At 32.5% G+C, this 18,526-nt stretch overlaps 2 protein-coding genes across 2 annotated transcripts; both read left to right on the forward strand.

Moving 5' to 3' along the window:
• The first annotated feature begins 825 nt into the window (after positions 1-825).
• On the forward strand, positions 826-1,855 carry LOC111029508. The gene is made up of 3 exons (XM_022308522.1): positions 826-950; positions 1,097-1,429; positions 1,501-1,855. Exons 1-3 carry the CDS (start codon positions 826-828, stop codon positions 1,853-1,855), a joined length of 813 nt encoding a protein of 270 aa, XP_022164214.1.
• A 13-nt stretch (positions 1,856-1,868) lies between these two features.
• Positions 1,869-2,655, forward strand: LOC111029509. The gene is made up of 2 exons (XM_022308523.1): positions 1,869-2,241; positions 2,546-2,655. Exons 1-2 carry the CDS (start codon positions 1,869-1,871, stop codon positions 2,653-2,655), a joined length of 483 nt encoding a protein of 160 aa, XP_022164215.1.
• The last annotated feature ends 15,871 nt before the right edge of the window (positions 2,656-18,526 follow it).

The following is an 18,526-nucleotide window of genomic DNA, read 5'->3' on the forward strand; positions in this document are numbered from 1 at the left end:
GATTACGGCGAAACTTTTTCGGCGAATGGGTATATTGGCGAATGGATGCATCGGCGAACGGGTATATCGGCGAATGGATGTATCGGCGAACGAATATATCGGCGAAATTACATTAAACACAAATATTTAATACGTCAATAAATTCTTAACCAACAACTATTCTCTATCACTTTTCCTATTTGCTTATTGTACATATTTTGCAACACAATTTTGTACATATTCTATTTAAAAAAAAAAAAAATAAGTTATCGGGATTTCGTGGTCACGGGTTTAATCTTTAATTGTATTTTCGATTATAATGTTGTTATTTGTCCGATGATGTCATAACGATAACTATCGTCTATCAGTTAAACTGTAATAACCGATTGGAATGTGTTTTACAATGTGTTGGTGATCAAGTTTAAATCAAACGGTCAACGTTCCATATTTTAATACTGTGTTACTTTGTTATTTTGTTACTGTATTATTTTTTATTAAATATGAGTACATTAACGATTAGGTCGAAACCAAAATTGGTGGACGAAAGTAATTTTTGCTACATTATAGATAAGTCACATAATGGAAAAGTAAGTTAAAAATATATTATTATTGATAAATATAAAGAATACAATATGTATAATATGAATATTGAATAGTCGTTTAAAATACTACTTTTTTTTTTATATAAATTAAATATAGACATACTGGAGATGCGAACGAAAAGATGAGTGTCCTGCACGGGTTCACACAAACATAGGTTCTCGCGAGATAATTTTTCGTTAAAAAAAAACCCACATCCATGCTCCAAATGTAGCAAAAGTTATTGCACTGGAGGCTACAACGGAAATGGTCAAAAATGCCACTCTCGGAGTAAATTCCGCTCAACAAATTGTTGGTGAAGCTACACAAAATTTAAATGATGCTGTATTAGCTCAACTACCGAAATTAAACACATTAAAACGAAAGTTAAGGCGAGTCATTGAAATTTAAATCAAAATTTAAAATCAAAAGCTCATAAAAAATTAGTTTGAGCATTATTTTTGTGGATCTACGCTAAGCATTTTTTTTTTTTAATTTCCATTGACCACAATTTACATAATATTTATAATGTTATTAGGCGAGTAAAAGAACGTGCTACATGGCATCCACCTTGTCCAACCAGTATAAGAGATTTAATAATACCGGACCAGTACAAATGTCTATCTGATGGATCACAATTTCTACTTCATGATTCTGGTGTACATGATGACGAACGATTTATAATTGTAGGATCGACGACTGGACTTCGTGCACTATCTATATCAACGCGATGGCATGCAGATGGTACTTTTAAAACTACACCACTTATTTTTAAGCAATTGTACAGCATACATGCAGAAATAGGAAACAATTCTCTAGTGGCGGGTGCGTTTATATTAATTACACGTATGACCGAAGAAGCATATACTAAGTAATATTTCGTAATTAATTAATACAAATTAAATTTTAAAAAAATTGATATATTTATATTTTATTTTTTAGATCTTTTTCCTGTTTAAATACACTGTTAACACGCAATTCGACAAATTTAAATATAGTGTTAGATTTAGAATTAGCTGCTATTAATGCATTTACATCTGTATATCCTTCATGTAAAATAACTGCCTGTTTTTTCCACGTCTCCCAATGCCTGTGGCGTAAAATTCAACAAGAAGGTTTACAGACAATATATTCAAAAGATGTTGACTTTGCAGTTAATGCAAAAATGTTGGCAGCATTGGCTTTTGTACCACCACACGATGTAGTAAAAGCATTTGAAGAACTTGTTGACTATTTACCTGAATCTATTTTGCCAGTAGTAGATTATTTTGAAGATAATTTTATCGGTATATTATAAATACATACACATAATGTATAATATTTTACTAATTTTTGAAAATTTTAATTTTAAAGGGAGGCCTATGAGACGGACAAGACGAACGCCAAAATTCCAACCAAAATTGTGGAATCTCTACGAAGCTGCCATTCATGGACTAGCTCGTACCAATAATAGTTTGGAAGGATGGCATAATGGCTTTCAAAAGCAAGTTGGTGGTCATCATGTATCAATTTGGAAGATGTTTGAAGGTCTACAAAGGGAGGTCGGGCTAGCTAAATTAAAAGTGGTACACATTGAGGCTGGCAAAGAAGAAAAACAGAAATTAAAATGGAAAAGAACCACAGAAAATATAAAAACGAAGGTGGAAAATTATTCAAACCAAGACATAATTCCATATTTAAAAAGTTTGGCATACAATATTGACTTTTAAATTTTTAATATTATTTTTATTACAATATTATTTATATTTATATTATATTATATTTATTTAAGAATTATTTTTATTATTAATTAATTATTATTATATACTTACATATGGTCCTAGGACATCAATTTTATTTAAATTATTATTGACTAAATTATTGAATTATATAATATGCAATTTAAATTTTTATTTTTGTTTTTTTGGTTTTGTGGTTTCGCCAATTTATCTATTCGTCGATATATTCGTTCGCCAATACGTCCATTCGCCGATATAACCGTTCGCAGGTATATCCATTCGCCGAAAAAGATTCGCCGAAATGTCTTTCGCCGAAATGTCTTTCGCCGAAATGTCTTTCGCCGAAAAGGATTTCGCCGAATTGGCCGGTTACCTTTAAAAATATAAGGGTCTCAAAGTAAGTATGTTTAAAAAATTAAAAATCAGATTTCGTATTACTATAATATTAAAGAAAAAAAAATTGAGAGGAGCATGATTGGTTAACAAGACGTACCTATACTATAAATGTAACATAAATATTGAAAGTGTAAAATATTATTTACTATTAAACTTTTTGATTGGTTGAAAATGAATCGCCAAAAAGTACATGGTACGTTGACAAAATTCAAAAACTTTAATGCCCTACCAAATTTAATGTTGGAGAGTTGTGTCATTCCTACGTTGTATGATTTATACATCACAGACATTCAGTGAATCACTCTCAATTATGATTAATATTAATAAAGTATTATACACAATCACAACAATATTATATGCTCCTTAAGCCTTTCACATTCCTTTCTGTTCTTCTGCTACATACCTATTTTTTTATAATACTTATTATTTATAGCTGGGGCCTTGGTTCATATTCTCAAATGTAATTTATATTCAATTATATATTTGTGTATTGTAATGATGGACCAAAGTATGTGTAGTAATTTGTATAATTAGATTAATGCATGAAAACAGTAACAAACTGCGATTAAGGTATAAAATAATTTATCTTTTTATAGATTACGCTTTTAGGGATGAAAAGGAGTTCCAAGTATTTATTCAAAAATATTGTAAGTTTATTCTTCTAATGGTTCATAGGTTTTTAATTAAAAATAGTTTAATGCATACATTGCTTTTTAATGTTATAACAATAAATAATACAAATATAGATATGCATTAATTATTTAGTCGAATTTGTATAGATGATAATCTGCTAACACTTAGTAAACGCAAAATAAAAATATTTTATTATTTTATTCGATACCTAGTATAATGTGTATAATTATAACTCAGCTTCTGGGAGAAGAGGACTAACTCACCATGAAAAAATATAAAATCAATTGAATTAATTATTGTATTTCTTAGTAAAATAACAATCATAAGTACTAATAGTAATAGAAGGAAAAATAATGTAGGTAAGAGCCATTAGATCTTTATAGAAATAATTGTTTACCGAAATTATGTGTAGCTGTGAACAAGTTACATTGGTGGCTTGCGTCAAATTTCGTAAATCTTGTTCACATGTTTACATCAGGCCTGAATAATATCAACAGATTTTTGAGACATTTGGTGGCTATTGTTATTTTGACAAATATACATTGAGTTTGGTTAGAATATCAAACCCTTATTCAAAATTGAGATTCATACTTCATTGCATCAAACCAAATTAACACACTAAATATTATTATACATAGCAGTAGTCGCTTATGAGAAAACCTTTGGGACCAAAGTGAATTTGTGTCCAAATCGGTTGTTTCTTATAAGCGATTGGTTTGATTTGTACTATGAAAAAAAAAAAAACGAAAAATATGCCAAAAATGTATCAATAATTTTAAAAAAGTACGGATGTACAAATGTATATATTTTTTAAGCTCGTCGTATGATTTTAATAACTCTTATTTCTGTTTAGAACTTAATCCTTGGAATTTAGACATTTTTAGATTTAGATTTTTAGAATAACAAAATACTTTTAAATTACTTTTACGTACGCACGCCGAATTGAGCTAATGATACGTAAAGGAAAGATCATTCTTAAACATTGTATAGAACGTACTGCACTTAAGTTAGTATAGTCCAAATATGAACTTAACGACGGCAAAGTTAAGATTAAATTACATTGGTTATCGCACGGATAAATGGTGAATATGTTAACAGCCCTCCAAATTGCTTCAAATAACCGATATGATGTTTCAATAATCTGCTTTATTTTCAATGTTGTAATATTATTATAATATCTATAATAATAAACTGTGCTTCTAGAATCTAGATGATATAATTCATTAATATAGATACACCGTTATAATAATATTACAACCATCAAAGTACTTTCCCACTCCATTCTGTGATTGTATTTTATCCCTATCTGCTATTTTACAATTTGCGCTTTTATAAGTCTATGTTACAGTATTTAAAATGTTATATTATATATCTTCACATTAGAGACACATATTGGAACTGGTGAAACACATTTTCCACGTAAGTTATTGTCAGTGATCTATAATTATAATTTACAATTATTCATAATATTATTATTCATTTGTATGTCAATTACATATTCAAAATCGTAAAGCCTTAATAGTCCAAGCTTATTTTTGTATAATGCATGTAGAAAAAATAAAATGTTACAATTGTAATGTAATGTTAAACACATATTTGAACAATTAATTCAAATAATTGCAGATCCATAAGCTAAGTTCATTAACAATTATATGCGCCGTGGTGTACTACGTAAGGAATACAAAAACTAATTTCTAAACATAAATTTAATTTATTTTGTAGAATTGATTTTAGTATTATAAACATATGCTCTAAAAATACAGTCAAAGAATCAGTTATAACACTTAATGAAGGTATTCAACTAAAACACATTATCTACTAAAATAACCTACTATTATTTATGTACTTTTTTATAGAATATTATAAATCAGTATCAAAATTCTGTGATCGATATAGCGAAGGTCTACCATTGGAAACAAGTAAGAATTAATTTTATTGGTATCACAAATTCACAAATCACAGTAATTAATTGTTTATATTTGTACAAGATGTTCCATATTGTTAAAATTTTCAATTAACAATATATACCAGTTATGCAAGCAACTAATATTAAGTGGTAAGTAGATATATATAATTACACTTTTAATTTTTATTATAATATCATATATCTAATTAATTAATATACAATTGTATTAAATCAAAATTCATTTTATTTGTATTTAAAACTCCATCTCAATACTAATTCGATTATATTGTCGGGATCCATAAATAAAATAATAATACTATTTTATAACTTTACTGTTCAATAATGTCCTAACTAAATGAAAATATATTAATGATAAATGTAACATGATTGTGTATTTTACATTTTGTCTTTTGTTTGAATAAGAATGCTCTTAACATTAAGTAAATATTTAAGACAATGTTATATGTCTCGAGGTGCAAACTTAATAGCCCTGACTATTACATATTATGCATTATTGTGTCTATGCAGCTCACGTATTCTACAAGGCAGTGGGTATATCAGAATGTTGAATAAAAAAATGAAAGGTTAATTGAGAAGGCCAACATACGGACTAATTAAAACGAAAATTGTTATTTACATTTAAAAATATATTTGTTCATAGTCTGCATATTATCGGATACATAATTTATTGTTATTGTTCGCGCCCAACAATAGAGGCCACCCGAAAGACCACTCAATGACGAGATTATCACTATTTGTACTTTTTGCAATGGTACCTACTAATATGAAATAAGCAACTGCATATGCCTACGCCTAATTATTTGCAGATAGGCAATTATAGATGCACGACGACGATAAGGATGGGACAGACCTATTTCTGGATTTAGGATGGTGCAATTTAATTATAGGGAGTTATCTCTGTTGTCGAGCTGGTATGGGTGCAATGATCACGGAGCTCACAATATAAGGCCCTTACTTACAAACTAACTCAATTAAAAATTACGGAAGTCCGTAGACGGTGATACGCTGCCGACGACGCAGTTCGGAAAACTAACTCTCGAAGACCTGGGCGGCCTCTCAAACAACGTACGTTGCTGGCGGACTTACGCGGACGACTCGCTCAGTACGATGATGAGAATAATAATAAAAAATGACTTACGCGTTCAGTTTGTGTAAGGGATCGTGTTTTATTGAATGGATTGTTGCATAACAGCAACACAAAGTATAATAATAATAACAGTGAGCAACCAGGTGCACATTTCAATAGTAAATAATTAAGTATAATATAGATTTGGGGCTCAATGTTGTAGTGATTAACAAATAATAATATATAGATCGCTTTAATAGCGGATCAAAAAACAAGAGCGAGACAACTTTTAGTAGAAGCTGGCAAAAAATATATTTGATTACACAAAATTATAACCATGTCCAAAGACAGAGGATATACAATAATAACCGACGAAGAACATTGATGTATATAATAAATACGAAAATAATAATACTACATATTTAATTAATGAGAGGTGTCGGTGGAGACGAGAGATGATAAGAAAAGGACGGCACAACGGTAACGATATCTTATCGCTAATTACTTGGCGCGAACATCACTACCCACTTTGAAGGATTCCCTTCAAGAGATTGGGAGTGGACAGAGCTTGAACGCTTTGCGTTTCAATGGTCCAGATGAAGTGTCGAGGGTGGCCACTCTGGAGATTCCGTCTGAGCCAGGATGGAGTTCACGGATTCTTCCAGTTCGCCAACGAAGAGGATGTGTCGCCTCCTTGACGAGGATAAGGTCACCAATACGGAGTTCCTGACCGGGTGCAGACCATTTTTTCCTAATTTGAAGGCTACAATGGTACTCGTTCTTCCATCGTGTCCAAAAATTCGGTGTAGATCTGTGATTAATCGCCATCGTTTTTATTTCAACACCGGAACATTGACTAGATTTGAGTCAAGAAGTGACGTCGAAGGCTCTAGAGTCAAAAAGTGACTATTTGTCAACGCTTCGAAATCATCTGGGTCGTTGCTTAGTGCACATAATGGGCGTGAGTTTAAGGTCGCTTCAACCTGGGTGAGAAGTGTTACGAATTCTTCACTTTTCAATTTGTGGATGCCAATTGATCGAAGGATTAATGATTTAGTGGACTTGACTCCTGCTTCCCATAAGCCACAAAAATGTGGGGATGCTGGAGGATTGAAGTGAAAAATTATATGATGATTAGCAAGGTGGCGATGAACACTGTCTTGAAATATTTGGGAATGCTTAAGTGTATGAAGGGGGTCCATCAACCGTGACGCTCCAATAATGTTGGTCCTGCAGTCACTGTGCATTTCCTTAATGGGTCCACGTCTGGCTGAAAACTGAGTAAACGCCATCAAAAAACATTCGGTGGACAAGTCAGAACTCAGTTCTAAGTGAATTGCTTTTGTAGTATCGCATATGAACAAACAAAAATACGCTAGTTTAGGTACTGATTTACGACCACGAGGTTCCTTCACTGTGATAGGACCAGCGTAGTCCACAACAAATGGTTTAACTTGTGGAACTCGATAACTTGGCAGACTGGCCATTTTGGGCTGAACTGACCGTGGCCGGGTACTGGGTACTGAAACATGCGACGCAAAGTCGTATACGAGATTGAATAAGTTTTCGTGCCGATGGTATACAGAATTCACGCTGCAAATGAGCTTGAAGGGCTATAGATCGTGGATGTTATAGCCTATGGTGATGATGGTCAATGAGTAATACTGTTAAGCGATGATGACACGGTAACAGCAGCGGATGTTTGTGAACGTATGGCAGATCAGCGTCAGTGAGACGTCCGTCCACTCTGATAAGTCCATGGTCGTCAATAAACGGACGGAGTTTCCGAATGGAGGGAGAACAACGCAACCCTTTTTTTATGGACTAAATGTCATCGAGGTATGACGTTTGTTGAACGTATAAAACTAGGGACGATAAGGCACGGGATCGTTTCCTAGCATCAATAAGGTGTGCGTACGAAGTAACTATACTTGATTTGGAGAACCGAAGACAATAGGCTATAATATGAAGGACTTTGTCTCAAGATGAGAAACGTTGTAGAAGATTACTAATTGAGCAGTTTGTCGTAGTTAGGAGGAAGGTACATTTTCTTGCTTCTGTGGAGATGTGAGCATCAGTTGTATTTGCACGGGATACAGCAGACGGCCACTTGTCAGAAGATTCTCAGTAAATATGCAGGTCCTGTCCACCACAATGGATGAGCAGCAAGTTCTGATGGAAAGATAATACTAGGTGAGATTCAAGTATTAAACTTATACAAGTATACAACATATTTAGTCAAAATTATTATTTTAACTGTTTTTCAGCAGAAATGAATGCTTTTGGAGTTGCCCCAAGAATGACAACAAATGATATATCTGCATTACGAAAATGTGTGTACCGTGCAGTTTTTACCGATAAATCCAACATGTATAGCTGATATTCACAGTGCTGTAAGTTTAGTTAATACTTTGACGACTAATGATGAAGAATTTTTGCTAGTGAATGATCATATTTCTAATATAATAATATTTTCCTGCAATATCAATCTAAAAATTTTATGTAAATCCGAAATAATTTATATGGACGGCACATTTTTATATTGTCCTTCATTATTTACCCAATTATTTACAGTACATGGGTTATTTAATACGTTTTATATACCTTCAGTTTTTTGTCTACTAAAAGATAAAAAGATTGAATCATATAAGGAAGCATTATTTCAAGTAGTGCAAAAATGTTTAAATTTAAATTTAATATTCAAACCACTGTCAATCACAATTGATTTTGAAATAGCTATTCACCAAGCTGTATTGTTAATATGGCCATCCGTAATAATATTGGGTTGCTGATTTCATTTAATTCAGGGTTGGTATCGAAAAATACAAGAATTAGGCTTAACCTTAGAGTATAAAAAAAATGATTGGTTAAAACACAGTTTTGGCTTAACATTTTCGGACCCTTCGGAAGTATCGGATTGTTTTTCATTCGATTTTATGTCAGACATCCCTGATGACAGCAGTTATGGTAGGTACTCCGATTGTATATTAGAAAATTATATTGATGAAAATTCGAATTTTCCACCAAGTATGTGGGCTTCACATACAGCGACATTAAAAGAACAACCAACAATTATTGTTAATCTTTCCATTCTCATTTCAACGAAGAATTTTATAAAGCACACCCTTAATTTTTTACGTTTTTACAAATACTTAAAAATACAATACAGACGGATACTTATATCAAAATTATGAGTACCAATAACTATACAAAAAAAAATCCAAAAAAACAAAAAAATATTGAACCGTTTATAAACTACTGAAGAAGCAATTACAAAAAAAGTTCCAATAAAATTAGTAGGTACACGATTGTCAAAACTGTTTCTTGTAATTATATGATTTTTAAAAACCTAACCTATACTTAAGAATGTGATTTTTAAAACCTGACATATACTTGTATTATAATAATTAATATTTTTTATGACATTTTTAATTATTTAAAAATAACGATATGTTTTTTCAAAATTCTATTGAGACTATATTTGACCTATACTTGTATAATTTGAAATAGTTAAATATAATGTATTATTATTATCTACTTGTGTTATCATTTATAATAATAAAAATATTTTTATATGATAAGAATATGTAAGATTTGTACATGGTTCTTAAATTGACAGAAACGTCTTTTCACAAAAATATATTCGCTATATATTGTTATACCTATTCGCAATTTCGCAATTATTTACAAATGTCATTGCTATTGCCTACATTTTATATTACTATTTTATTTTATGTATACCACAACATAAATATTGCTTAAAAATTAAGACCATTGGTTTCCAAACTTTTTTTGTGGAAATTTCTTTTGGCGGAAACGGGAATCGTACCTTTTTCGTTTTTGGCGAAAACGTCCAATATTATTTTGGCGGAAACGGGTAACTCCCGCTAAGACAGCACCACATAGTTCAACTCAAGGAAGCGTAGACCTTTTTAGAGGCATCACTTTCGACTCTCCGGTCACAAGGTGACAATGAACTGAGGTAGAAGTTGTGGTTCGAAGGTACACGGCTGCAGCGTATTCTTTTTCCGAACTATCTGAGAATGCGTGGAGTTGTATCGATGTGGCATCACCAAATTTTATTCTACGAGGAATAGAGACGTTTTCAATTAACCTCAGCTCTGACTGATATCGTGTCCACATTACAGCGATATCCTTTGGTATTTCTTCATCAAATTTGCCTGATATTTCCTGGTCTAATGATTCACATGGCCTTACTTATACTTCTTCTTCCCCTCTTCGTGTGCCTTGTGTTCCTGAACTACTTGCCTTCAATGGGTTCTACCAAAAAAATTCTGTTTTAAACTCTAAAGGTTCCATTCTTGATCTAATTTGTTGTAACACCGATTCCGTTATCGTTTGTGAATCTCTTGAACCGTTTGTTCTACCTGATCCTTATCACCCACCTCTTAATATTTCATTTCATAATATCTCTACCTCTACTACGTTAAATAACTCGCATTCCTTTCACAACTTCAAAAAGGCGGATTACAATTGTATTATACATTTTCTGTCTTCATACGATTGGGTCTCTACTCTATCCAACCTTGATTTAAATACTTCGGTTAATACCTTCACTGATTCTCTTCACAGTTCAATTTTGAGGTTCGTCCCTCTGTCCCACTTTTATAAATCAACTTTTCCTTCCTGGGTATCCAAAGATCTAAAAACCTTAGTTTATCGTAAAAATAAAGCTCATGCTAAATTTAAATCTACATTTGAACCTGCTGATTATAGAGTCTTTTCTCTACTCCGTGCAAAATGTAAATTTATGTCTAAAAAATGTCACAAAACGTTTGTTGAGCAGTCAGAAAAATCTTTATCCATGAATCCCAAGAAATTCTGGGATTTTGTACGTAGGAATCGTTCTCACAACGCTGTTCCAAACATAGTTTCCTACGACGGTGTCGATAGTTCTTGTATACAGGAAAGTGTAAATTTATTTTCTAAACATTTTAGTTCTGTCTACTCTTCAAAATCAATTATTCCAAACCTCCAGTCTTTAGATTTACCATTTTTCGACTTACCAAACAACTGTTACTTCACCCCTAATGTTGTTCTCCTCAAGCTTAACAGTCTGAAAAATGTGTTTTCTTTAAGACCCGATGGAATACCGGGGGATTTCCTCTACAGAATAAGATATGTTATTTTCTATCCTCTTTGGTCTCTATTTCGAAGATCCCTTGATGAAAGTACATTTCCTGACATGTGGAAAATCGGCTCTATTACTCCCATTTTAAAATCAGGCAACCCATCACTAGTCACAAATTATAGACCAATTTCAATTCTAGGACATATATCTAAAATTTTTGAGTCCTTAGTCCTAGACTCAATCCAGCCTTCGGTTAACATGATTTTAGCCAACGAACAGCACGGTTTTCGCCCAGGCAGATCTACGGTTACTAGTAACCTTAACTTTTCCAATTACATACACGGTTCTTTTAAAGAAGGATCTCAAGTTGATGTTGTGTATACCGACTTTGCTAAGGCGTTTGATTCAGTTAATCATGAGGTTCTTATCTCTATACTTCGTACTTCTGGTTTTGGCGATCCTATCCTATCTTGGTTTAATTCATTTTTATTAAATAGATCAAAATGGGTTAATATGTTCAATACAAAATCTGACATATTTTTATCTACCTCTGGTGTCCCCCAAGGTGGACATCTATCACCCCTTCTTTTCTCTCTGTTCGTTAACAGTGCTTGTACCTCCCTTAAACACAGCCAATTACTCTGTTTTGCTGATGACATGAAGTTTTTCCTTAAGATCTACTCGGTCGATGATTGTCTCAAACTCCAGGATGATATTAATAGATTCTCTGCCTGGGCAGAAACTCTTGGTCTTACATTAAATGTTAATAAATGCCGGTCAATGATATTCACCAGAAGTCGCTCTCCTATCACTTACTCCTACGTTTTGAATGGCTCTTGTTTAATTCCCGTTGATTCTAGCATTTGTGATCTTGGTTTTACATTTACTTCCTCTCTTTCTCCTCGTGCCCACATCGATAAAATTACTTGCAAAGCTCTCAAGGTTTTGGGTTTCATTAAAAGAATATCTGGTGAATTTAAACTCACCAGCTCTCTCAAATCCATCTATTGTGCACTTGTACGCCCAATCGTTGAATATGGCTCTATTGTATGGGATCCTCAAACTGCTGATGCCTGTTATCAACTCGAACGTGTTCAGCGTAAATTCTTGTGCTATATGAAGCATAAATTGAATGTTAACTGCCCCCCTCATGATTATACTCCTCTACTCCGTCTCATGAACTTATCTTCCTTAGCTGACCGTCGCCGCTCGCATGCTCTTGCTTTTCTTAATAAAATCTTATCGGGATCTGTTGACTCCCCTTCACTCCTTGCTCTAATTAACTTTAAAGTTCCTGTTAAGTGCACCCGCAACACACATACTTTTTTTATTCCGCATTGTCCTACAAATTATTTACAAAACGAGCCAATAAACCGTATGTTGAAATTAGCCAATGAGGACCCGTCATTTCTTCCATAGTATTATACTATTATCTTTTATTTTGTTTTTAAATAACTCATGAAAGCTGTACCAATGTACAACACTTAAAATTAGTATGTAATTTTTGTCAACATTACACCATACATATCTGTATCATGGGCTCACGCCCGTTTATAATTAATAAATAAATTTGATTCCAGCAATCCGAAGTTGCTGCATGACATGTTTAGTTCAGAATGTTATTGGCGGCAGCAAGCCTAATGGATCAAAAATCCTAGCAATGTCTGAAAGGACTGTACGCTTCGTTTAAATGACTGCTGTCGGTTTAGCTTTAAAGAAAAATTATCAGCTACCGGGTCCCGCTTCAGCCCGAGTACCTTCAAGTCGGAATGTTCACTGCTGTCAAAAAGAACAGATGGTGAAATAGCACGGTCTTCTTCTGGGACAGTTTGCAGAAATTGACTATTGTTGCTGGCCCACTTTCGCAATTGAAATTGTGCCATAGCACACAAGTTTATTAATTTGGTTTGGCATCGAAGAGCAGTTTCTGTTGAGTTGGCTTCGGTCAGGATGTCATCAACAAACGTGTCATTCAACAATACAGAAGCAGCTATCGGCCATTTTGCACCATCTACAGTCGCTAATTCGCGGAATGTGCCATGTGCTTGGAAGGAAGCTGCAGAGGTGCTATACGTCACAGTACATAATCGGTACTCGTCAATCGGAGATGTGGACGAGAATCACCACAGAATCCGCAAATATTCTCTGTCAGCTGGTCTGATGAGAATCTCGCGATACATTTACCGGAGAAGAACAACTTGTATGTCAGGTTGCAGTTTGGGACCTGCGTACATACTGTCGTTTAAATATATATCAGCTGACGTTTTAGTAGATGCATTGAATATAACCCTAAGCTTTGTAGTCAACCTATTGGAATTAAGCATGCCATGGTGTGGAATATAATAATGAAACGGATGACCTTGTTCAGGCGATGGAATTTACTCCATATGACCAGCCGTCATGAACTCAGCGTATTGATCTTGCAGTCTTTGTTGTGGTTGAGACGATATTCTAGGGCCTTGAACCATTGCAAAGCTAACGTTTTTGAGTCACCAAGCAGTGGACGTGGTTTCAGAAACGGAAGAGTGACAACAAATATGCCTGAACTTAACCGAGTTGTAGTGGAGGTATATATTTTCTCAGCAGCAACGTCAGCTGGACTCAAATGGCAAGTGGTGGGTAGCTCTTCAAGTTCCCAGAATTTTTTAATTGACGAGTCAATAGGTTCGGATATATTCACTCTAAGTGTGGCAACAGAAGAGTGGTTATTAAGTTCCGTTGGGCCCATGAGCACTGATCCAAAAACAGCGTTCATTGTGAGAGGTTCACCAACTTGACCCTTTCGAGTGCCATCGAGGAACACTGAAGGTAAAAGATCAGCTCCGATTAGTAAGTCAATTGGGCCAGATGTATTATGTGATGGGTCGGCCAGCGAGAGACTATTAATGTGATCCCAGTGCCCAAACGTTACCGGAATTCTAGGAGTTGTCCAGTTATATGCGGAACTATCGATACGTCAAGAGAAAAAGAGGGGGCTTTTCGAAAGGAGGGAGACATCTTAATATTGAATTTGCTCCGAACAACTGTAGAGTCTGAACTAGAAAATGTAGTATAGTAACGCCGACAGAAGATGGCCAACAAATGTTCGCAAATACACATTATAAAATGTATATGGGAAATACTATTAAAATGTGCATAAAAAATTTAAAAATTAAGTGTTGCCTTTGTACTTTTTTTGAACTATCTCGTATTTTTTGATATGTTTTTTTGTATTTTTTACAAACCAAATCTATATTACCGTAGACTTTCTATTATATACACAGCATGAAGCAGTCATTGGCGTTTGTTTTAGGTTTACCATGACTTAAGCATATGCAATTACGTAATGTATTGAATTGGGCGCCCCTTAGATACATGACTAAGCAATTGCATTCTTCTTGTGTATTTAGGTGTCAGTGACAAGGGTTACAAATACACAAGAATCTTAACGGTTATAGTGATATAATGTAATATATGACTCACTATAATATATAGCAGGGACGGAAACCCAAAAAAATTTGGAGGTTACGGTTTTAGTTTTCAAAACCAGTTTTTTATACTTAGGGTTTCGCTCCATGGTTTTAATAACTAAAATAAAAGTCATGTGTCTAGTGTCGGATTTTAAACCCGGATTTCTATTACTATGGTTTTGGTCATTGGTTAACCGCAGGTTTAAAAAAAAATTAAATATTTTGAATCCAACCCCTTTTTATTTGGGTTCATACTTGACTAACGACTACACACAACTTTTTTTTCTAGATAAAAAGAATTTAAAATATCAAGAAAAAACCTATTTATCTATAAACTTAAATAGCCTTAAACTTACTATTTAATAATCAATAACGATAAGAACATTCGAATAACGGCTTCAAATGAATAGACAGTATACACTGACGGAGTTCAAATTTACATCATGAAAATATGGAATCTCAAATCATAATACATTTAAACGAATTAATATACGACTATATACGATATATTTGTATAATTTGTTAATAATTTGTACGTATATTTTTTTCAATAACAAGTTATTACGACTGGCTGACGTCGGATATTACATATTATATTATTTAGTGAAAATAATAACTAATAACAAAGAATTAATAAGTAACCAGTATTGACAAATTTAATCAAACTAATCGCTATTTTAATTAGGTAGGTATTAAATATTTCGGGAAATTCAAAATCTTAATCCAATGGCTGGTAAATGCATAAGTGCATAACATACTGTGTTCACAAAACACGAACAAATATATATAATAATAAACTAAATAGTATAATATACATAAAAAAATATAAGCAGAATTTAATTTATATTTTATTATATCTACAGAGAATTGTATATTCTAACCGTTATATTCGAGGAACATCGACTCTCGTTTTAAGTTTGGATATTTCTGAAATAATAATATACGTATCACTAATTATTGAGCTGTAATAGCAAAACTAAAAGCTAATAATAAAAAAAGTATCATTTATCGTTTAATTTAAAAAACCGGTCAACCCTTAAGCAAAAAAACGATTTCGGTTAGGTTTCAATCTCGGGTTTAAAAACCGCTCTCTTGTTTTATTGCTCTCGCTCTGGTTACGGTTAAAATAAATCATCAAAACCGATTATTAACCGGTTTTATTCGGTTTTCCTAAAACCGGTTTCCGTCAATGATATATAGTAATATACATATATTTTAAACATTATTTACCTACTTCTATTTCCCCATGTAATCCCCATAAATAGTTTTTTTACAATTTGTTTACATAAGTAATATATTATAATAAAAGTACTTACATGGTATTGTAATAATTTCCCACTTATATCAATGTCAGATTAATAGTTATGAGTAGATACAGTCTAGTAAAGTATTCGAATAAAAGTATTTGAATACTTTTTTTGTATTCAAATACTATTTTAAATACTTTTTTTGTATTCAAATACTATTTTAAATACTTTTTTTTAAGTAGGCCTATTCAATTACGTTTTCTGAAGACTTTTATTTGTATTTTTTTATTCATTATAAAATAATTTTTTTCCGATCTAGAAAAATAGTTTATAATTGTGACAAGGCATATTATTATAAATCATGAAAAATATAGTTTTCACACACATACTATCGGATATGTTTATCCACATACTTATCAAAAATTCCTAGTAAGTAATTTACTAAGTAATTATTACTTCTATCATTAAATGAAACACTTTCAATTAAAGAGATATTCATAAAACATAACACTCAACTTCCAAGTGGTGCGTCTGTTTTTTTCGAATACTTTTAAAAGTATTCGAATACGTATTCTAAATACATTAATTCTCTTTTATTTTAATATGTATTCTGAATACAAAATAAAATTATTCTTTGAAAAACTGAGTAGGTATACCTAGGTATAAATTTACTAGGTACACATTGTGGTGTTATTGTCTCACAAAAGCAAATATACCTGTAATAGCAAATGTATGTTCTACATATTGTTGTGTTCTGAATTTTAACTGTTAAATTATCAAACTCAAATCGAAGCATACTATGCTTATAAAATTACCTAAACCAATATTATAGCTTTAAATCTATTAATTTGGATAATTAAGAACTACATTAATGATAAAAATAATTGTTGATGTTGAATACACATCATTTAGGTTCGTTGTACACTTGTATATTAATTGTCAGTGGTTGTGGCGTTCTCATAGATGTCAACTACCTTCCTTCATCTTGTTTTTAAATAAACCAACACATTTTGTACTAACTACTAGCAATCACACTGAAAATTTTAACAAACTCAGGTAACAGATCGTGCAATGCTGTAACTCTAACATATACAAGAGCAAGTCAAACACATGATTCGACAAACAAAAAGGTCAGGTAGCTAGGAACCCGCGGGCTGCCGTGTCACACAATATGCGTATTGGTATACAATTTTGCACGTTTATTTTAATAAATAACTAATTTTCCGCACAACTGTCTTCATTTTTTAATCAAACTTGGTGTTTTTTTAAATTTGCTATTTGCCATTGGTTAATTGGGCAGATCAGGTTAGAAAATGCATCAAATCGAATTTTCGCACAATGCCTGCCAAGGTATATGTTGGCCAAGTTTCACTTATAGTCACTCATCGTCATCGGCATAAACACGAACAAAATAATTTAAAAAATTAAAATTAAAAATAGTATAGAGTGTGCACCTAGTGGGGTAGATAGCTTACCTGATAATATACTGCTCACTTTATCACAGGCGATTCTCATATAGAGTTGGCATTTTTAAAGACTGTTAATTTGTCTAATGACGATCACACGTAGCAACGGCTGCAACCGCCATACTTTTGAGTATTTATGAGTATTTGAGAGTTTTATGAGAAATTATATAGATTGCGCTATCGAAAAATAATAATACGTTTCTTATTGATATGCAATAAACGTGTTTAACTGTACAAATTATAATTATAACAATAGAATCATTTTGAAATAACAATATGTGTAAAGAATCATAAGGATCAATACAATGTTGTAAACATTATAATAAATATTATTATTTTTTTTTTTTTTTTGAAATGATTTTTTCAAAATTAGTTCTCAAAATAATGTGATATAAAAGGTGTTTTATATGTAGCTTTGTAATACACGGGCAACGCCGTAACGGGGCAGCTAGTAATATTTAAAAAAAAATATATGTATAATATTTTCTACTACGTAACTATTTTAATCTGCTACCAATGCCGACATTACCATAAACAAAAATGTATTATTTTTGAACTTATTTGTTTGCTAGACAGAAAACACCACTGTAATTTCATCACCACCAAAACATCTTAACCGGGCTAAATCCGACCGTGTGGAGCACAGGGATAAACAGTCGTTAAAGATCAGATAATCTGTCCAAACCTCACGATTTCATGTTAACTTAATTTGTTTTACATTGTTTAAAATAAGAGATATTGTGCTTTATTTCACCGTGCAAACGTATTTAATTTGTTCTGTAGATCTACAAAACAATATAAACTTCCTAAATCCTAATAATATCAAAACACGAGTAGTTATATTATATTTACTGTCTTTTCTTATAAATGTGTACAGTTCGTAAGCAATAATAAGCGGCCGAACGTTGACCGCGAAAACAAAAATTTTATGTTCGTGGATAGTAAAAATGAGAAGCAGAGAGACAGAGAGAGGT

The sequence above is a fragment of the Myzus persicae genome, unplaced genomic scaffold (assembly GCF_001856785.1).
Source record: "Myzus persicae strain clone G006 unplaced genomic scaffold, MPER_G0061.0, whole genome shotgun sequence".
Taxonomy (NCBI): Eukaryota; Metazoa; Arthropoda; class Insecta; order Hemiptera; family Aphididae; genus Myzus; species Myzus persicae.